General features: G+C 47.9%; 1 protein-coding gene and 1 long non-coding RNA gene across 9 annotated transcripts in view; one reads left to right on the top strand and one right to left on the bottom strand.

Moving 5' to 3' along the window:
* LOC149971382 (uncharacterized) overlaps positions 1-16,160 on the bottom strand; it is a 170,005-nt gene that overhangs the window by 56,989 nt on the left and 96,856 nt on the right. The window lies entirely within an intron of this gene.
* Positions 1-16,160, top strand: part of acsf3 (acyl-CoA synthetase family member 3) — a 41,219-nt gene that overhangs the window by 24,181 nt on the left and 878 nt on the right. For 3 of the 8 annotated variants that reach the window (XR_016492237.1, XR_016492238.1, XR_016492239.1), the window contains exons 6-10: positions 1,371-1,468; positions 1,641-1,767; positions 13,591-13,725; positions 13,953-14,064; positions 15,266-15,959. Coding sequence is in view for 5 of the 8 variants with exons in the window: in XM_021586010.3 (XP_021441685.3) it covers positions 1,371-1,468; positions 1,641-1,767; positions 13,591-13,725; positions 13,953-14,064 (472 nt within the window). In the remaining 3 variants the exon portion in view is untranslated. Of the gene's footprint in view, positions 1-1,108; positions 1,294-1,370; positions 1,469-1,640; positions 1,768-13,590; positions 13,726-13,952; positions 14,065-15,265; positions 15,960-16,160 lie in introns of those variants that run through there. The other 5 variants (XM_021586010.3, XM_090222172.1, XM_090222171.1 and 2 more) reach the window with 2 other exon arrangements.

Below are 16,160 nucleotides of genomic sequence, written 5' to 3' on the forward strand. Positions count from 1 at the left end.
TGTATATCTGTAAAGCTATATTAATTCAACTCTGCTTTAATAGGCGTGAAGAAAAGGGCAGTAATGAGGACGTCATATAATAAGATGTTATCTTATTCCTAATACCACTGGAATGTTGTTGTTGTTATTGTTTGAATTGATTATTTTTGAGGGCTGCTGTTGGGCGTATCATTTCATTAGTCATTTCCAGCTGTCACTCAACGACCTTATGTCCCGCTCAGTGCTGTCCTCATTCCCCTGCATGGTTAGTAATTGTTCCCTGTGTGGAATGTGGGTAGAACACGGCTCTGTAATATTCCTGTCTTCTATTTAGAGTTTCTAGTCACTCGTTTAGCCCTTGTCCCCTTTTTGTAATTCCCCTCCAGTCTTTCTGTTCTGCCTGTAGCCTTTGAAGTGGCAGTCAATCTCAATTCTCAGTAAAGTAACGGTGACCTGAATGTTACATGGCTCCAAAATATGTCTGGCCACCCTCCTGAATGGAGAGGAAAAAGCGAGGGAGACAGAGAGGGGAAGAGAGAGAGAGATTGCTCGGGCTCAAGTATAAATGGATTTTGGTTAGTTTTGTGATTGAGGAGAGAAAGCTCTTTTTATCACCCCCGTCGTTGGCAGCTTTCTGCTGTGTTTGGAAGGTGAGGAGGAATGAGGACACGCTGACGATTACCCAGCACACTGGGAAACAACCCCGGGAGAAAAACTAAAAGACAGGGACCGAGATGGACGTCATCCTGTTACACAAAAACAACTCAAATGAAGGGGACGGTGGCAGGAGGGATAGGACAGGAAGTGACTTTCGAGAGAAGACAGAGATAAACTAGGCTGGTCTGGTTTTGAAACAATGGGAAGATAGTTTGTATCTCTGTGTTTCTCGCTCTGCTGATGAAGTGGAAATGGAGTGTGTTTGATTGGCATTGCCAATCAGGGCTAAAGTTGATTAGATAAATTTGAAGCAGGGAGTTATTTTGTAATTATGGCCTGTCTGCCCTGTTCTTTATTGGGAGAGCAGTGGCCTGTGAAATGACATGGCCCACAGTGTCACACAGAGAGCAGGCTGCACAAAGGTTTCCTTCTCTTTTGACGGTGGCAGTCATTAGAGCTTATCTCTCTATAGGTCACACAGACAGAAGGAGAAAATGCCTCAGGAGAGGGGAATGTGTGTGCATTCATATGTGTTGGTGGTCACATGTAGGAGAAGGATTGTCATTTAATCACTATATTTTTATTTGTATTTGTCGATGCAAATATTTTGGGGGTGAAAATGGTTTTATTTACAACCATTAGCATTAATTGTGATAGTGTAATTAGTTCCATTTTGTATACATGATGTGAGTATTTACCGTTGTTTGTGTGTATGTGTGTGTGTGTGTGTGTAGGTGCAGTCGGTGTCCCTCTTCCAGGAGTGGAGGTTCGCATTGTCATGACGAACGCAACCAGCACCACCATCGCCGAGGGCAACAGCAGAGAAACTCAGGTATTCAGCAGTCCGAAACACTCACATCCAGAGATACAGTAGGACTCCCAGATTCTGTGGAAAAATATCTGTCTAAAGAGTGTATTCATGTTGTTAAAAAACATATACAGTAAGCATGTCCAGGACCCTGTCTGTCTTAGCCACCCACTGTAGTGTGTGTGTCTGTCTTTAGGTGCGTCCAGGGTTGGAGGGGAAGGAGGGGGAGCTGATGGTGCGAGGAGACCAGGTCTTCACAGAGTACTGGAACAAACCAGAGGCCACCAGGGAGTCTTTCACTGAGGACGGCTGGTTCAAAACGGGTACAGTACACGGTCTGTCAGGAACACACTGTCATCTCATGATTTATTGACTGGTAGCAGCTAAACAGGCTCATAACTTGAGACTAGTGAATGTTTCACATGACCACCAGGTCTGTGGTGGCTGGGGTTCACCATGTTCTCTCTACTTCGCCAATTACACCCAGAACACTGGATGAGGCACGTTGTCAGAACTATGTTTGTCATGACCTCTCTTTCTCCAGGAGCTGTATTTAAACATTTAGGAAGAAGGCGTCTCGCTCCCCTTCAGTGACTGGCTTGTGATAAATGGAGGATGTGTGTTTTTGGTGCTGTGAGGCATTTCTTCTCTCTAAGTGGTTGTGACTCCTCTGTGGGTTGGGGAGAGGAAGAGCAGAGCTGTCAGTGGTGCAGAGGCCGACTAGGCCCTCTCTGGCCCAGTGCATTCCCCCAAGGAGCCCCGCTTTAGTAGAGGGCTACAGGGAGAGAGGAGCTGCTCAGAGAGAGAGAGGGAGATGGTCAGGGATAAAGGATGGAGAGAAGTGGGCAGGAAAGAGTGGAGGAGGTACAGATGGAGAGGGAGCTGCAGGGGGAGAGAGGGAGAGAATCAGGGAGAGCTGGCAGGGAGGAAGGAGAGGGGGCTGCAGGGGGAGAGAGTCAGGGAGAGCTGGCAGGAAGGAAGGAGAGGGGGCTGCAGGGGCAGAGAGGGAGAGAGTCAGGGAGAGTTGGCAGGAAGGAAGGAGAGGGGGCTGCAGGGGCAGAGAGGGAGAGAGTCAGGGAGAGCTGGCAGGGTGGAGTGGGTTTAATTGGCTTTTAGGGCTGGAAGGACAGAGTTCCAGTGCGCCGCACGCTGCTGTCACACTCCATTAGGCCCACTGGCCAGATAATGAGAGCCAGCACAATCAGCTCCCAGCAGACAAACCAGCCAGCCAGTCAGTCCCATAGCCAGCCACTGCTACTGCCAAGCACCCTGCCTGCTTGCCCCACCCGCCTGACTGCCTGCTCCATCCTACATACAAATGCACATACACACAGTCACACTCACCATCACCTCAGGCAGCCTGCTTGCCATGGCGACCCTGCATCCACCAGCTCCAAAAGCAGCTATATCCTCACTACCAGCCGAGGTTGGTGGGACAAGCTATAGGCGGACAGGTTCATTGTAATGGCTGGACTGGAATTCATGGAACGAAGTCAAACATATGTTGGATTTGTTTGGTACCGTTTCATTTATTCCATTCCAGCCATTACAATGAGCCTGTCCTCCTATAGCTTGTCCCAGCAGCCTCCTCTGCTCACTACAGCACTACTTTACCTTTACTTTGACATACCTTATATGCCCAAGCCTATTCACTATATTCTGCAGCGCCCCCCCCCCCCCCCCCCCCTTGACACTGGAGGTGTTAGGAGTGTCAGATATGATGTCACCTCATCTGAAGGCTTGTGGCCAGTTCGTATAGTTGAATAGCGAGGCTGGAGAATGTGCGCGGAGGGCCTTACTGTAATGATCAACTCATCAACTCGACACATCAACATCACATCAACTCGACACAGTGTCAGTTTTCACAGTGCTATTCCCTGTCCAGTGCCTGGTTCTTTGTTTGTCACTGTGTGTGATCTTGGCTCTGTTGGTAGGCAGGGTGAAAAGGTGTGAGTTTCAAGACGAGTACTACTTACACTCTCCCTCACTTCCACCGACTTCCTCTCACACTCATACCCTTTTCACCCTCACACCTGCTCCCCCTCTTACACTCTCCGCCTGCTCACGTCTCCATCTAACACTCCTCCCTCTCTCCCTCCCTCGCTCCCTTTCTTTACCCTCACCTGAACTAGCTGTCTGTCTCTCACCATCTCCATTTTTAACCCTCTCATCTTCCTATTGGATTTTTAATTTTTTTAATTTGACTAGGCAAGTCAGTTAAGAACAAATTCTTATTTACAATGGCGGCCTACACTGGCCAAACCCAGACGACGCTGGACCAATTGTGCGCCGCCCTATGGGACTCCCAATCACGGCCGGTTGTGATACAGCCTGGATTTGAACCAGGGTGTCTGTAGTAGAGGTTGACCGATTAATCGGAATGGCTGATTAATTAGGGCCGATTTTTCTTAACAATCGGAAATCAGAGGACGCAAGATTTGCAGATTTTTTTTTACCTTTATAAATACCTTTATTTAACTAGGCAAGTCCGTTAAGAACACATTCTTATTTTCAATGATGGCCTAGGAACGGTGGGTTAACTGCCTTGTTCAGGGGCAGAACGACAGATTTTTCACCTTGTCAGCTCGGGGGATCTAATCTTGCAACCTCACAGTTTACAGTCTTACAACTAGTCCAACGCAATAACGACCTGCCTCTCTCTCGTTGCACTCCACAAGGAGACTGCCTGTTACGCAAATGCAGTAAGCCAAGGTAAGTTGCTAGCTAGCATTGAACTTATAAAAAACAATCAATCATAATCACTAGTTAACTACACATGGTTGATGATATTACTAGATATTATCTAGCGTGTCCTGTGTTGCATATAATGTGACTGAGCATACAAGTATCTAAGTATCTGACTGAGCGGTTTTAGGGAGAAGCAGGCGGGTAAACATTCATTCAAACAGCACTTTCGTGCGTTTTGCCAGCAGCTCTTCGTTGTGCGTCAAGCATTGCGCTGTTTATGACTTCAAGCCTATCAACTCCCGAGATGAGGCTGGTGTAACCAAAGTGAAATGGCTAGCTAGTTAGCGCACGCTAATAGCGTTTCAAACGTCACTCGCTCTGAGCCTTCTAGTAGTTGTTCCCCTTGCTCTGCATGGGTAACACTGCTTCGAGGGTGGCTGTTGTCGTTGTGTTGCTGGTTCGAGCTCAGGGAGGAGCGAGGAGAGGGACGGAAGCTATACTGTTACACTGGCAATACTAAAGTGCCTATAAGAACATCCAATAGTCAAAGGTTAATGAAATACAAATGGTATAGAGCGAAATAGTCCTATAATTCCTATAATAACTACAACCTAAAACTTACCTGGGAATATTGAAGACTCATGTTAAAAAACCACCAGCTTTCATATGTTCTCATGTTCTGAGCAAGGAACTGAAACGTTAGCTTTCTTACATAGCACATATTGCACTTTTACTTTCTTCTCCAACACTTTGCTTTTTGCATTATTTAAACCAAATTGAACATGTTTCATTATTTAATTGAGGCTAAATTGATTTTATTGATGTATTATATTAAGTTAAAATAAGTGTTCATTCAGTATTGTTGTAATTGTCATTATTACAAATAAATATCGGCCGATTAATCGGTATTAGCTTTTTTGGTCCTCCAATAATCGGTATCGGTATCGGCGTTGAAAAATCAGAATCGGTCCTCTAGTCTGTTGTGATGCCTCTAGCACGGAGATGCAGTGCCTTAGACCGCTGCGGCACTCGAGATTTTATCCTGTGTGCTCACCCTTTACCATACACACAGACTCCCTCAGAGAGCGAGGGGTAAGGAGAGAGGACGCAAGAGGACGAGGGAGATGAAGAGAAAAGAACAGGGAGAGCCAAGAGCTCAACATGGTTTCTGTTTGCCTGGCGGTCTCTTTAATTGGGTAAGTGTGGCCCTGCTACAGCCTGACTGGCACCTCTATGGATAAGCTGTCACCCTGTTGAGCGCTCACTTTGCGCCCATCTCCACACCACGTTTGTTCCCATTGATTTTCCTCACTTCTCTTTGTGTCAACTCACTCGCTCGGCCTCTCTTCTCTCCTCCAATCTGCCCTGCTTTTAAACGTACTCCTCAGTAGCTCCCTTTCAGCTGTCTGTGTCTGCTAGATAACCTACCAGGGAGGGGGACAGAGTGTGTGTCAGTCTCCTTAACTGGCCAGGGGCTCCAGGCCACCTATTGAGCAGATCATTCTGGTTTAGAGTTACTGACTGTTTGACTGGGTTCTACCATGCCAATGGCCTCCCAAGTATACAGCACTAATGATGAGCCAGTCTCTGGACATGAAACCTGCCTCCACATCCCTCTATCAGGATCTTAACATCATTTCAACCTCGGGACAACCATGGTGACACACAAGCACCCAGACGGTGTGAGGAATGCTGCCAAGGCCTAACGCCATCATGAATTCATAACCAGCGTTGTGGATGGATCGTTATCTTCGACTCCCTCCATAAAATATTGACTGTGGTCAGATTTCTTCTGCCTCTGGTGTTTGTGTGCAGGCTGCCTGCCTGTGTGGTTAGGCTCTAACGAATAAGGTTTTTCCATTGTGCCAGTGCAGACCTTAAGACTGTCCCTCGTAAACAAGACCATTAATTTTATTAGCCGTAGCGCTGCGGAGATAGAAATGGAAAGGGGGAGAGGTAGAGGAAGAAAGAGGGAAAGACTGGGAGAAGTGGGGATCAGCTGGTCTCCAGCACTCTAGCAGGACAGCTGACTCTTTTTCCCCGGGAATGGATTATACGCTGAAAAACAATAAATAATTATACCTATCAATAAATAAAGATGACTGGGAGGGAAAGCATTAGCAATTTTCCAAATGCTGCGTGCACATACCTATGAATAATGGAGGGGTGCTAAAAAGTTGCCAGTTCTCAGGTAAGCACTGTTTGGGGACTGCACATTAGCCTTGCTGTGCTCGTAATAACAGGCAGGCTTGGATGTGGGTGTGCAGGCCACTGAAGGGAGTGGGGAGAATGCTAACTAGGGTGAGTGGAGAGGAGTGGAGCTCATCTCAGGGCAGAGAGGAGAGCAGAACCTCTCTGCACAGAGCTTCAGAGTATCTGTAGTGAAGAATGGGAGAAAGTATAAATACAGGTGTGCCAAGCTTGTAGCGTCATTCCCAAGAAGACCCAAGGTTGTAATCGCTGCCAAAGGTGCTACAACAAAGTACTGAGTGAAGGGTCTGAATACTTATGTACATGTTTTTTTTTTGTGTGTATCTAAAAAAAAAACGTTTTTGCTTTGTCATTATGGGGTATTGTGTGTAGATTGATGAACGGTAAAAACGATTTAATCCATTTTTAAATAAGGCTGTAACGTATCAAAATGTGTAAAAAGTCCTTTCCTCATGCACTGTAGATACTGTATATTTGATTTGTTTTATGATACTTGGAGTATATATAATATAATCAAAAATAGTATTGCTCTCGTGTCATTTTTTAAAACATTTTTTACGATCACTAGTCTGTGGGCCGTTGATTTTGTGTGTAGTTTGTTCTGTGGCCGGATTTTGCATTCAATCTGCAAATATTTTTTACATTTGTGTGTGTGTGCTCAGTGCATGTTAGGTTTTAAAGTTTTGTCAGTCTTAACCTCTCAGCTGAGGTGAAACTAGTGTCTGCAGGACAGTCAGCAGCCTTATTTTCCAGGCAGGCAGCCATCACTAGTGATTTAAGCATTCCTCCATTGCTCCCAGCAGTGTTCTTTACCTCCCTCTCCCTTCCTCCCACCCCTCCCCTCCCACCCTCCCCAATGTCACATTTCACCTCCGGTCACAACGCGGCACCCCGCCAATGTCACATTCCCCTCACGGCTCTACCACCCAGCCTCCCCTTGTTCCATTTCCCCTATGGTAAGGCTACACTTCCATTCCAATGAAATGTTCCAATCAAGGTGTTGACATGTGGAGCAGGATATGTGGTAAACCACCAGTTCTACATTGAAATGCTATAAACATTATGTGTGCCCCAAGAAGAAACAAAGACAGCCCACATTAGATTTATTGACCTACTCTACTTTTGTCTTGGCATTGATTTTCTCTTTTTAGCGGAAAGACTGATAGATAAATAGTGAATATTTTCTGAGCTGGCTGTCAACTGTAGACATGCTGTGGCTGATGGCAGATGGAAGGGGATGGAGGGACCTCTGTGCTGTTCTGCTAGAGTTGGCCATGAGATGAGAGGAGAGGAGGTATAGGTAGGATGGAAGGAACAGGCTGTAAGTATTTTTAGACTCACTGATAAGGCAGGAAAATGCCTACAGTACATTGATTGGCATACCAGCATTACCGCTACAGTGTAGGCAGTGTGCTGCCATGTTGATCTCTGCTATGTCTTGGCATAAATGGCTACTTTTTAGATTCTAGGGAGCTACTGCACCGGCTCTGTGTGTCAAACATGGTGAACAGTTCCATGCAAACTGTAGTCAAGTAGTTAGTGTAAGTACACGCCAGATCTCCCGGGAGAGGTTATCAATAGTAAAAGTTTGCTCGCTATCTCGCCAAGACGATAATCAACCGCGAGCAACGTAGTCAGGAACATTAACATAAAGCAATTCTCTCCCTTTAATTGCATTGTACTATACAAATGAGATCACTCATCCGAGTGCCAAGCCGCTTTCTTGTACGATATTAATTACGCAAAAAAAAGGAGCTGTGACAAAAGTTAAGGATGATAAATAACATCAGAGCTGGTGATTTTTGTCGGCGGTTGTCTGTTATTCATCCTCATTAGCTGTTCCATTTAGCCGCCTGGGTTTTAATGTTGGCATTAATATTAATGTCTCCCTGCTTTGTGTTGACTGTTGTTCTTAAAGAGCGATGGCTGTGAACAGAGTAGCAGACCCCCCCCCATTCATCCAGCTCCGATAAGGCTCCGATAAGGCTCTTTTTAATTTTTTAAATTTTTTTACCCCTTTTTCTGCCCAATTTCGTGGTATCCAATTGTTGTAGTAGCTACTATCTTGTCTCATCGCTACAACTCCCGTACGGGTTCGGGAGAGACTGAAAGTCATGTTGAAAGTCATGCGTCCTCCGATACACAACCCAACCTAGCCACACTGCTTCTTAACACAGCGCGCATCCAACCCGGAAGCCAGCCGCACCAATGTGCCGGAGGAAACACTGTGTACCTGGCAACCTTGGCTAGTGCGCACTGCGCCCGGCCCGCCACAGGAGTCGCTGGTGCGCGATGAGACAAGGACATCCCTACCGACCAAGCCCTCCCTAACCCGGACGACGCTAGGCCAATTGTGCGTCGCCCCATGGACCTCCCGGTCGCGGCCGGTTACGACAGAGCCTGGGCGCGAACCCAGAGTCTCTGATGGCACAGCTGGCGCTGCAGTACAGTGCCCTTAACCACTGCGCCACCCGGGAGGCCCGAGGCCTTCTCCTCTTGCTGTGATGCTGGATGTTCTCACTGAGAACATGGCTACTGGCTTATCTGCATCACTGCGTTACTTAGTTAGTTGATGGCGTCTTGTGTGAGGTGAAAATGCTGACTGACTGATACAGGACCAACTTGATGTCTTTAAACTTGCAACTGGCACAGAAAATGTACCACGTGTTCCATGTGTCTCTCTCTTAACACCTAGAGCAGCGGCGCCTGGAGTTGACAGGAAGTGTGTGTGACGCTGAGCGTGGCCTTTGTCATTTGTCTCACTCTGCCCTTTCTAGAGTCCCCCCCTCACCAAAACCTCCCACAGTGTAACCTTACCACTGAGTGTGCCCAGAGCACCCAAAGACAAGTGTTAGTGTATGTTTGTGCCTCTGCGTTTTTTGTTTTGGCTTTGGGCGGTGCTGACTGTCACTTCCCTGCCTTTTCCCTGTCTGACTTCCAGCCTGGCTTGAGATCATGGTGGCAGGCAGGGGGAGACAGACACTGGCAAGGTGCTGAGAGGAGAAAGGAGAGGAGACATGTCACTGCAGACCAGGAGACTTTTTCTGCGCCCCATCTTCTATTCTATTCCACGTTTTTTAATTTCTTCCGTGCCATCCATCGTTTTTTCCCCCATGCCTACGAAGGAGATGAAAGCCCGGCGCAAGTAGGCTTCTTATCGATTATCGTTTTAATCGTCCATATCTCCACTCCTCCTCCGCTTGTCCTCCACAACAGTACAGAGACTGAGACTGGGATGTCAAATCACAAGTATTCTTCAGTGTGTCCAAAAGCCGTCCATTTTTATCAGTGTCTTCTCCAATCACTATTCCCACTGGTCCCTCATTCCAAACAGGCGCTGTTTCTCTCTCCTTATTTTCCCGTTCCTCAAAGATATAAGGTCACAACAGCCATCGTCAAGTGAGCACCAAGTGTGTCAAAGTCAGCTGAAGAGTGTTTGACTGTACTGAATGTTAGTAATGTGTCTGTCTGCTGTGTTGTGTAGTCCCCTTTCCCCTCAGACATCATGGAGCCGTAAAGAAGGGTGAAGTGAAAAGCTTTGCATATATTCCCCTCCAACCCCATGGCATCCCACTTATCTGTAGTCATGTAAAACATGTTCTCATTCTACTTTCTATTTACATGAGAACGGGGCTACACGCCTGTGACTAAATTATTCCTGGCTTTTGGGGTTTTCTTCCTTAAAACCGAAGGGAAGGAAGGGGAAACTGTAAATACACTATTACTGATGTTAACACCCATCCAGTTCCTCTGCTCCCCCCCTCCTCCCCCAATCCTCCTCTCCTCCCCCGTTGCCCCGGTCTATCAGTGCAGAGCAGTGGTCTGTGAAGAAATTCCCAATATCTAAATTTACACACTGTATCAATCTTGTTTAATAGACTGGAAAGCTTATTGCTCCGGCGTGGAGCCGGGAGAGAGGGCAGCGGTGATAAATTGCGGCGTCCCTGCGACAGCCGCCCGTGATGTATAATGAAATATTTATGATTTATCCCGGCTAATAAACTGAAATGAAGTGCGTGATGTATGGGAACAGATGGGCCCTCTATTGATGCTGTGCTCGGTGGAGGCAGGGAGGAGAGAGAGAGAGAGAGAGGAGGGCAGGCAATGGGAGAGGAAGAGACACTGTATGAAGGAGGGGGGAGGGGAGAGAGAGAGCAAGAGGAGAGAGAGAGAAAGGGGAGATGGAGAGGAGGGGATGGAGGAGTCGCAGTACTGAAAGAGGAGCGTGCTGAAAGAGGCAGGATGGATAGAGGGATGTAGAGGAGTTGAGAGGATAGATGAATGTATTTTGGGAGGTTGAGATGATTAAGTGCGCGAGTGATAGAGAGGAGATGAGACTGTAACTAAACTGGTTTTGATTTATGCTTAAGTCTTTATCTAGTATTTCCTTACCTTGATACCATATACGATGGCAAGTGTGTACTATGCATATGATAATGTACACTGACATAAGTTATAGAATGTAGAGGTGACTAAATCGTCTGGTAGAAGTGAGACTGAATAGAAGGTAATGTCGTAGTTCTCTTCTCCTGATGCTGTATCTCTAATGAAGGAGGGGTGACCTTGAGACAGAGAGAGGCTGGGTGACCCTGAGACAGAGAGAGGCTGGGTGACCTTGAGACAGAGAGAGGCTGGGTGACCTTGTGGATGTGTCAAAAGCTGCACCTTCCACAATGTCCTCTACATCACACCTCTCGTCCTCGACATCTCTCACATACACCCCAATACACCGCTACACCTCTCACATACCCCAATACACCCCCACACCTCTCACATATCCCAATACACCCTGACATCTCTCACATACACCCCAATACACCCCCACACCTCTCACATATCCCAATACACCCCGACATCTCTCATATACACCCCAATACACCGCTACACCTCTCACATACACCCCCACACCTCTCACATATCCCAATACACCGCTACACCTCTCACATACACCGCTACACCTCTCACATACCCCAATAAACCCACACACCTCTCACACGGCCCAATACACCTCTCACATACACCCCACACCTCTCACACACCCCAATATACCCCCACACCTCTCACACACCCCAATACACCCCTACACCTCTCACATACACCCCCACACCTTTCACATACACCCCCACACCTCTCACACACGCCCACACCTCTTACACACCCCAATACACCCCCACACCTCACACACCCCAATATACCCCCACACCTCTCACACACCCCAATACACCCCAATATACCCCCACACCTCTCGCATACCCCATTACACCCCCACACCTCTCACATACACCCCAATACACCCCACATCTCTCACATACACAGCTACACTTCTCACACACCCCAATACACCCCACATCTCTCACATACACAGCTACACTTCTCACACACCCCAATACACCCCCACACCTCTCACATACACCCCCACACCTCTCACACACCCCAATATACCCCCACACCTTTCACATACACCCCCACACCTCTCACACACCCAAATACACCCCCACACCTCTCACACACCCACACACCTCTCACACACCCTAAAATACCCACACACCTCACACACCCCAATACTCCCCCACACCTCTCACACACCCCAATACACCCCCACACCTCTCACATACACCCCCACACCTCTCACACACCCCAATACACCCACACACCTCACACACCCCAATACACCCCCACACCTCTCACACACCCCAATACACCCCCACACCTCTCACACACCCCAATACACCCCACACCTCTCACACACCCCAATACACCCTAATACACACCCACACCTCTCACACCCCCCAATACACCCACACCTCTCACACCCCCCAATACACCCCTACACCTCTCACACACCCCAATACACCCCTACACCTCTCACACACCCCAATACACCCCTACACCTCTCACATACCCCAATACACCCCCACACCTCTCACACAGCCTTCATTTCCCTCTCCCTGCCTCAGCTGGGGACTCTGTAATGATCCACCAGAACTCTCGCCTTCTCTGCACACCTCCCCCTCGCCTCATCTCAGTCCCACACTCATCCTCCACAATGACCCACTTCCCCTCCTCATCGCCCCAGCTGAGCCCTCACACTCAATAACCAGCCCCTTATCACACTCAATAACAGCCCCTTATCACACCCAATAACCAGCCCCTTATCACACTCAATAACAGCCCCTTATCACACCCAATAACCAGCCCCTTATCACACCCAATAACCAGCCCCTTATCACACTCAATAACAGCCCCTTATCACACCCAATAACCAGCCCCTTATCACACCCAATAACCAGCCCCGTATCACACTCAATAACCAGCTCCCACACTTCACACACACACACATAAACTCCCCCTTCCACACACCACTCCCAAACAGGCACACACACACACCCCTCTAGTACTCCCCCGTGGTCACACCAGTAGGTGTCTATCATGGCTCTTCTGTCTGACGTCACAGTATGCCAGTCAGTCAGTGTTCCTCTCCTCAGCCTCTCTCTGAGCCCTGGCTGGTAGGTGTGGCGTTTCCACTGAGAGAAAGTGTTATCTAGCGATGAGGTGTCAGGTGGCCTGGATGTCAGCCAGCTCCCAGATATGGTCCACGGATGTTTGTGTTTTCCTATATTATATAGGCTGCTGTTTTTACAGTGCCACAGAGACGGCCCGGCACACCTGAGTCTTGGCGTTGTGCAGCTAATCAGTGGTGGGCATGGGGGAGGTAATTAAGGGGAACTCCAGCTGAGCTTCTCGCTCTCTCTCTCTCTCTCTCCTCTCAGCTATTTGCCCAAGAGATAGAGGCAAAGCAGGTTGAATGCATCAGCAGCCTATGTGTGTAGCATCCAGTATATTGCCATTCACCTGCTGATTGATGGAGCTCTCAGTCTCAGCTGTTCTGCTGTGGTCTGTGGACTGTGGACTGTTTACTGTGGTTCCTCTGAGTCTCTGACACACTAATGAAGCAGGCCTGTGTTGTGGTACTGTGACTCTATGAAACACTGAGCAGGCCTTCTTCACTATGCCACCCACCCTCTCTCCCTCCTCCACACACAAGCCTGTGTTACACACACAATATGCCAAGTCATGTGACAACCCGGTCGGAGTAGGGGTTGAATGATGGAGTGTGTGTTTTTCCATGCGTGGTAGATGTGCATACCTATGATAGACGAGGACTGTTAAGCAATTTTTGTTTTTGTTTTGCTGTGTTTCTCCTACGTTGAAGCCCAGTCTCCCTGTGCTTGTATGGTGTCCTGCAGGGGACACAGCGGTCTATAAGAATGGAGTGTACTGGATAATGGGCCGCACCTCGGTGGACATCATAAAGAGTGGAGGCTATAAGATCAGTGCTCTGGAGGTGGAGCGACACCTGCTAGCCCACCCTGATATCACAGGTAAACACCCCCTCCATTGGCTCCTTTATGGTGCTTTTCCACTGCAGGGACTTACACCGGCGCTTGGCCTGAAGACTCAGGCTTTTGTGTTCCCATGGTTGGCACCATTAGACTGGTTGGGTTTAAACAACATTCATCATTTTACTCGTTGAAATATTACACTAGCTTTCAGGATGTATCTTATTTCTGGGTGTTATGCTGATGTGTGGTGACCCTTGACCTCTCAGATGTGGCTGTGATTGGTGCTCGGGACGCCACCTGGGGACAGAAGGTGACAGCGGTGGTGCAGCTGAAGAGGGGGCGGAGCATGACACTGTCAGAGCTGAAGACCTGGGCCAGGTAACAGGCAACACGAAGGACATTAATGTCACACTAGTTTTATAGCACCATAAAGCAGCGTTATTAAAACCATTTATAAACACTATAACTCCCAATAACTGTAGAAGTATTTATTTCAAAACCATTCATTGTACCACGTCCATAACGGTGCTTATACATTGTAGATCCACTGAATTACAGACGAGTGCCAGACCAAATTCTAATAGATATTCCATTTATTGGTATGTCTGCTAGCTAGCTGTGCTTTGTCATGCTGCTCCATTCCATCAAACATTTGGTGTTCATGGTTCTGTGGCTTTACTCTTTGGGAACATGCGACAAACCTTAAATTGTGTGATTTTGAAAATAGAATTGCGTCCTCCGCATTTATTGAATTAGAGGAAGACTTCACTGCTCAGTCCCCCGGGGAGTCATCCAGACCTGTTTATAGTAACTGCTGCTGAAGCCTCAAAATCAATAGCAATCTAACTACTGGAGAGACAGAGAGAGAGAGAGAGAGAGAGAGACCACTCTCATTTAACTGAAGGGGCCATGGGCAGATGTGGACTGATGAAGGGAGCTGAGGAGAGAATAGAGAGAGAGGGAGGATGAGGAAATGAGGGATTTTGATGGAGGACTGTCTGTCTGGCAGGCAAGCCGTTGCTGTTTCGGTTTTGGCTTCTTTTTTTCTCTAAATGTCACTGTGGTTTATTTTGCCCCCCAACACTGGCAGAAGACACATGTCCCTTTCTGTGGAGTGGCTTAGGGCATCTCTCTCTCTCTCTCTCTCTCTCTCCCTCTCTCTCTCTCTCTCTCTTTCTCCTTGTGCCCCCCCTCTTTCACTCGCTGTCTGTATTCTTTATTTTTGTCTCTCTCTCTCTCTCTTTGTCTCTCTCTCTCTCTCTCTGTCTCTCTCTCTCTGTCTCTCTCTCTCTCTCTCTCTCTCTCTCTCTCTCTCTCTCTCTCCTTGTGCCCCCCCCCTCTTTCACTCGCTGTCTGTATTCTTTCTTTTTGTCTGTATTCTTTCTCTCTCCCTCCATCTGTCTTTGTCTTTCTCTCTATCACTCTCTGCCCACCCCGTGTGTGTGTGTTCGTGTGTGTGTGCTGTGGGCTCCATATGGTGTGGGGGTGTGCAGGCCCTACTGCTGTGCCCTGCTGGTCCTGCATGGTGGATTAGCAGCGCTGCCTGTCTGCCAATGACCCTGCCCCCCCCCACCCACAGGTGCTGCTTGCGGACGCGCAAGAACAGGGCCAAGGCAGGGCCGGCCAGGGTGAAGGAGATGGAGAGGATGAACAGAAAGGGGGGGGGGGGCAAAAAAGTGCATGGTTGCTCACTCCTCAGTGCCCCGGCTTCAGCTGTCACCCTGTATCTCTGTCAATCGCTGTGTTCCTCACTGGCTAGTGCAGACACACACAAACACTAACACACACATACATACACAACAGGCAGAGCTTCCAAGAGATGGGTGTGTGAACAAGCCCCATTAGACAGACACACACACATATATAGTTGTGTGACACGGTCATGAAGTCATATGTATAGCGAGTAATGCAGAGAAAGAGAGACAGACCCATCTGCTGCGAGGGACAGAAGTATGATTTATTGATTGACTATTCTCTGTCTATCGCCACAACACAGCCATTAGATAATAAAAACGCTTCAGGCTTCACGGCTCGACATAACAACCATGCATTCAAAATGGCAGACATTTAATTAGCTCAGCCTTGTGTTTTTGCCTTGACTATTTTGTTTTTATTTCATGCTGATTACATTGTTTTGTATTAACCAAATAGGAAATGTCTTGAAGCAGTCTGGGGGATATTACCGTGGGAGAGAGACGCTCTAGTGCGTATGAAGGACGTTCTCTTATCTCTCAAACTGACTGCAACACCAGAGGCTCAGCCTTTGTTCCACTGTAATTGTTATTGTGTGTACGCTCAAGTAGTGTCTCGTGGCTTTGTGCCTGTGTGTGCCTGCCTGTGTGTGCGTGCCTGTGTGTTAAGCAGTAGAAGAGTTAATATGTGTATGCCTTTATATATGTTTCAGTCTGTGTGTTAATTGTCATGTGTGTTGTTTCGGTCCTGTGTGTTATTTGTCATGTGTGGTGTTTCAGTCC

The sequence above is a fragment of the Oncorhynchus mykiss genome, chromosome 26 (genome assembly GCF_057628025.1).
Source record: "Oncorhynchus mykiss isolate SJ-2025 chromosome 26, ASM5762802v1, whole genome shotgun sequence".
NCBI lineage: Eukaryota > Metazoa > Chordata > Actinopteri > Salmoniformes > Salmonidae > Oncorhynchus > Oncorhynchus mykiss.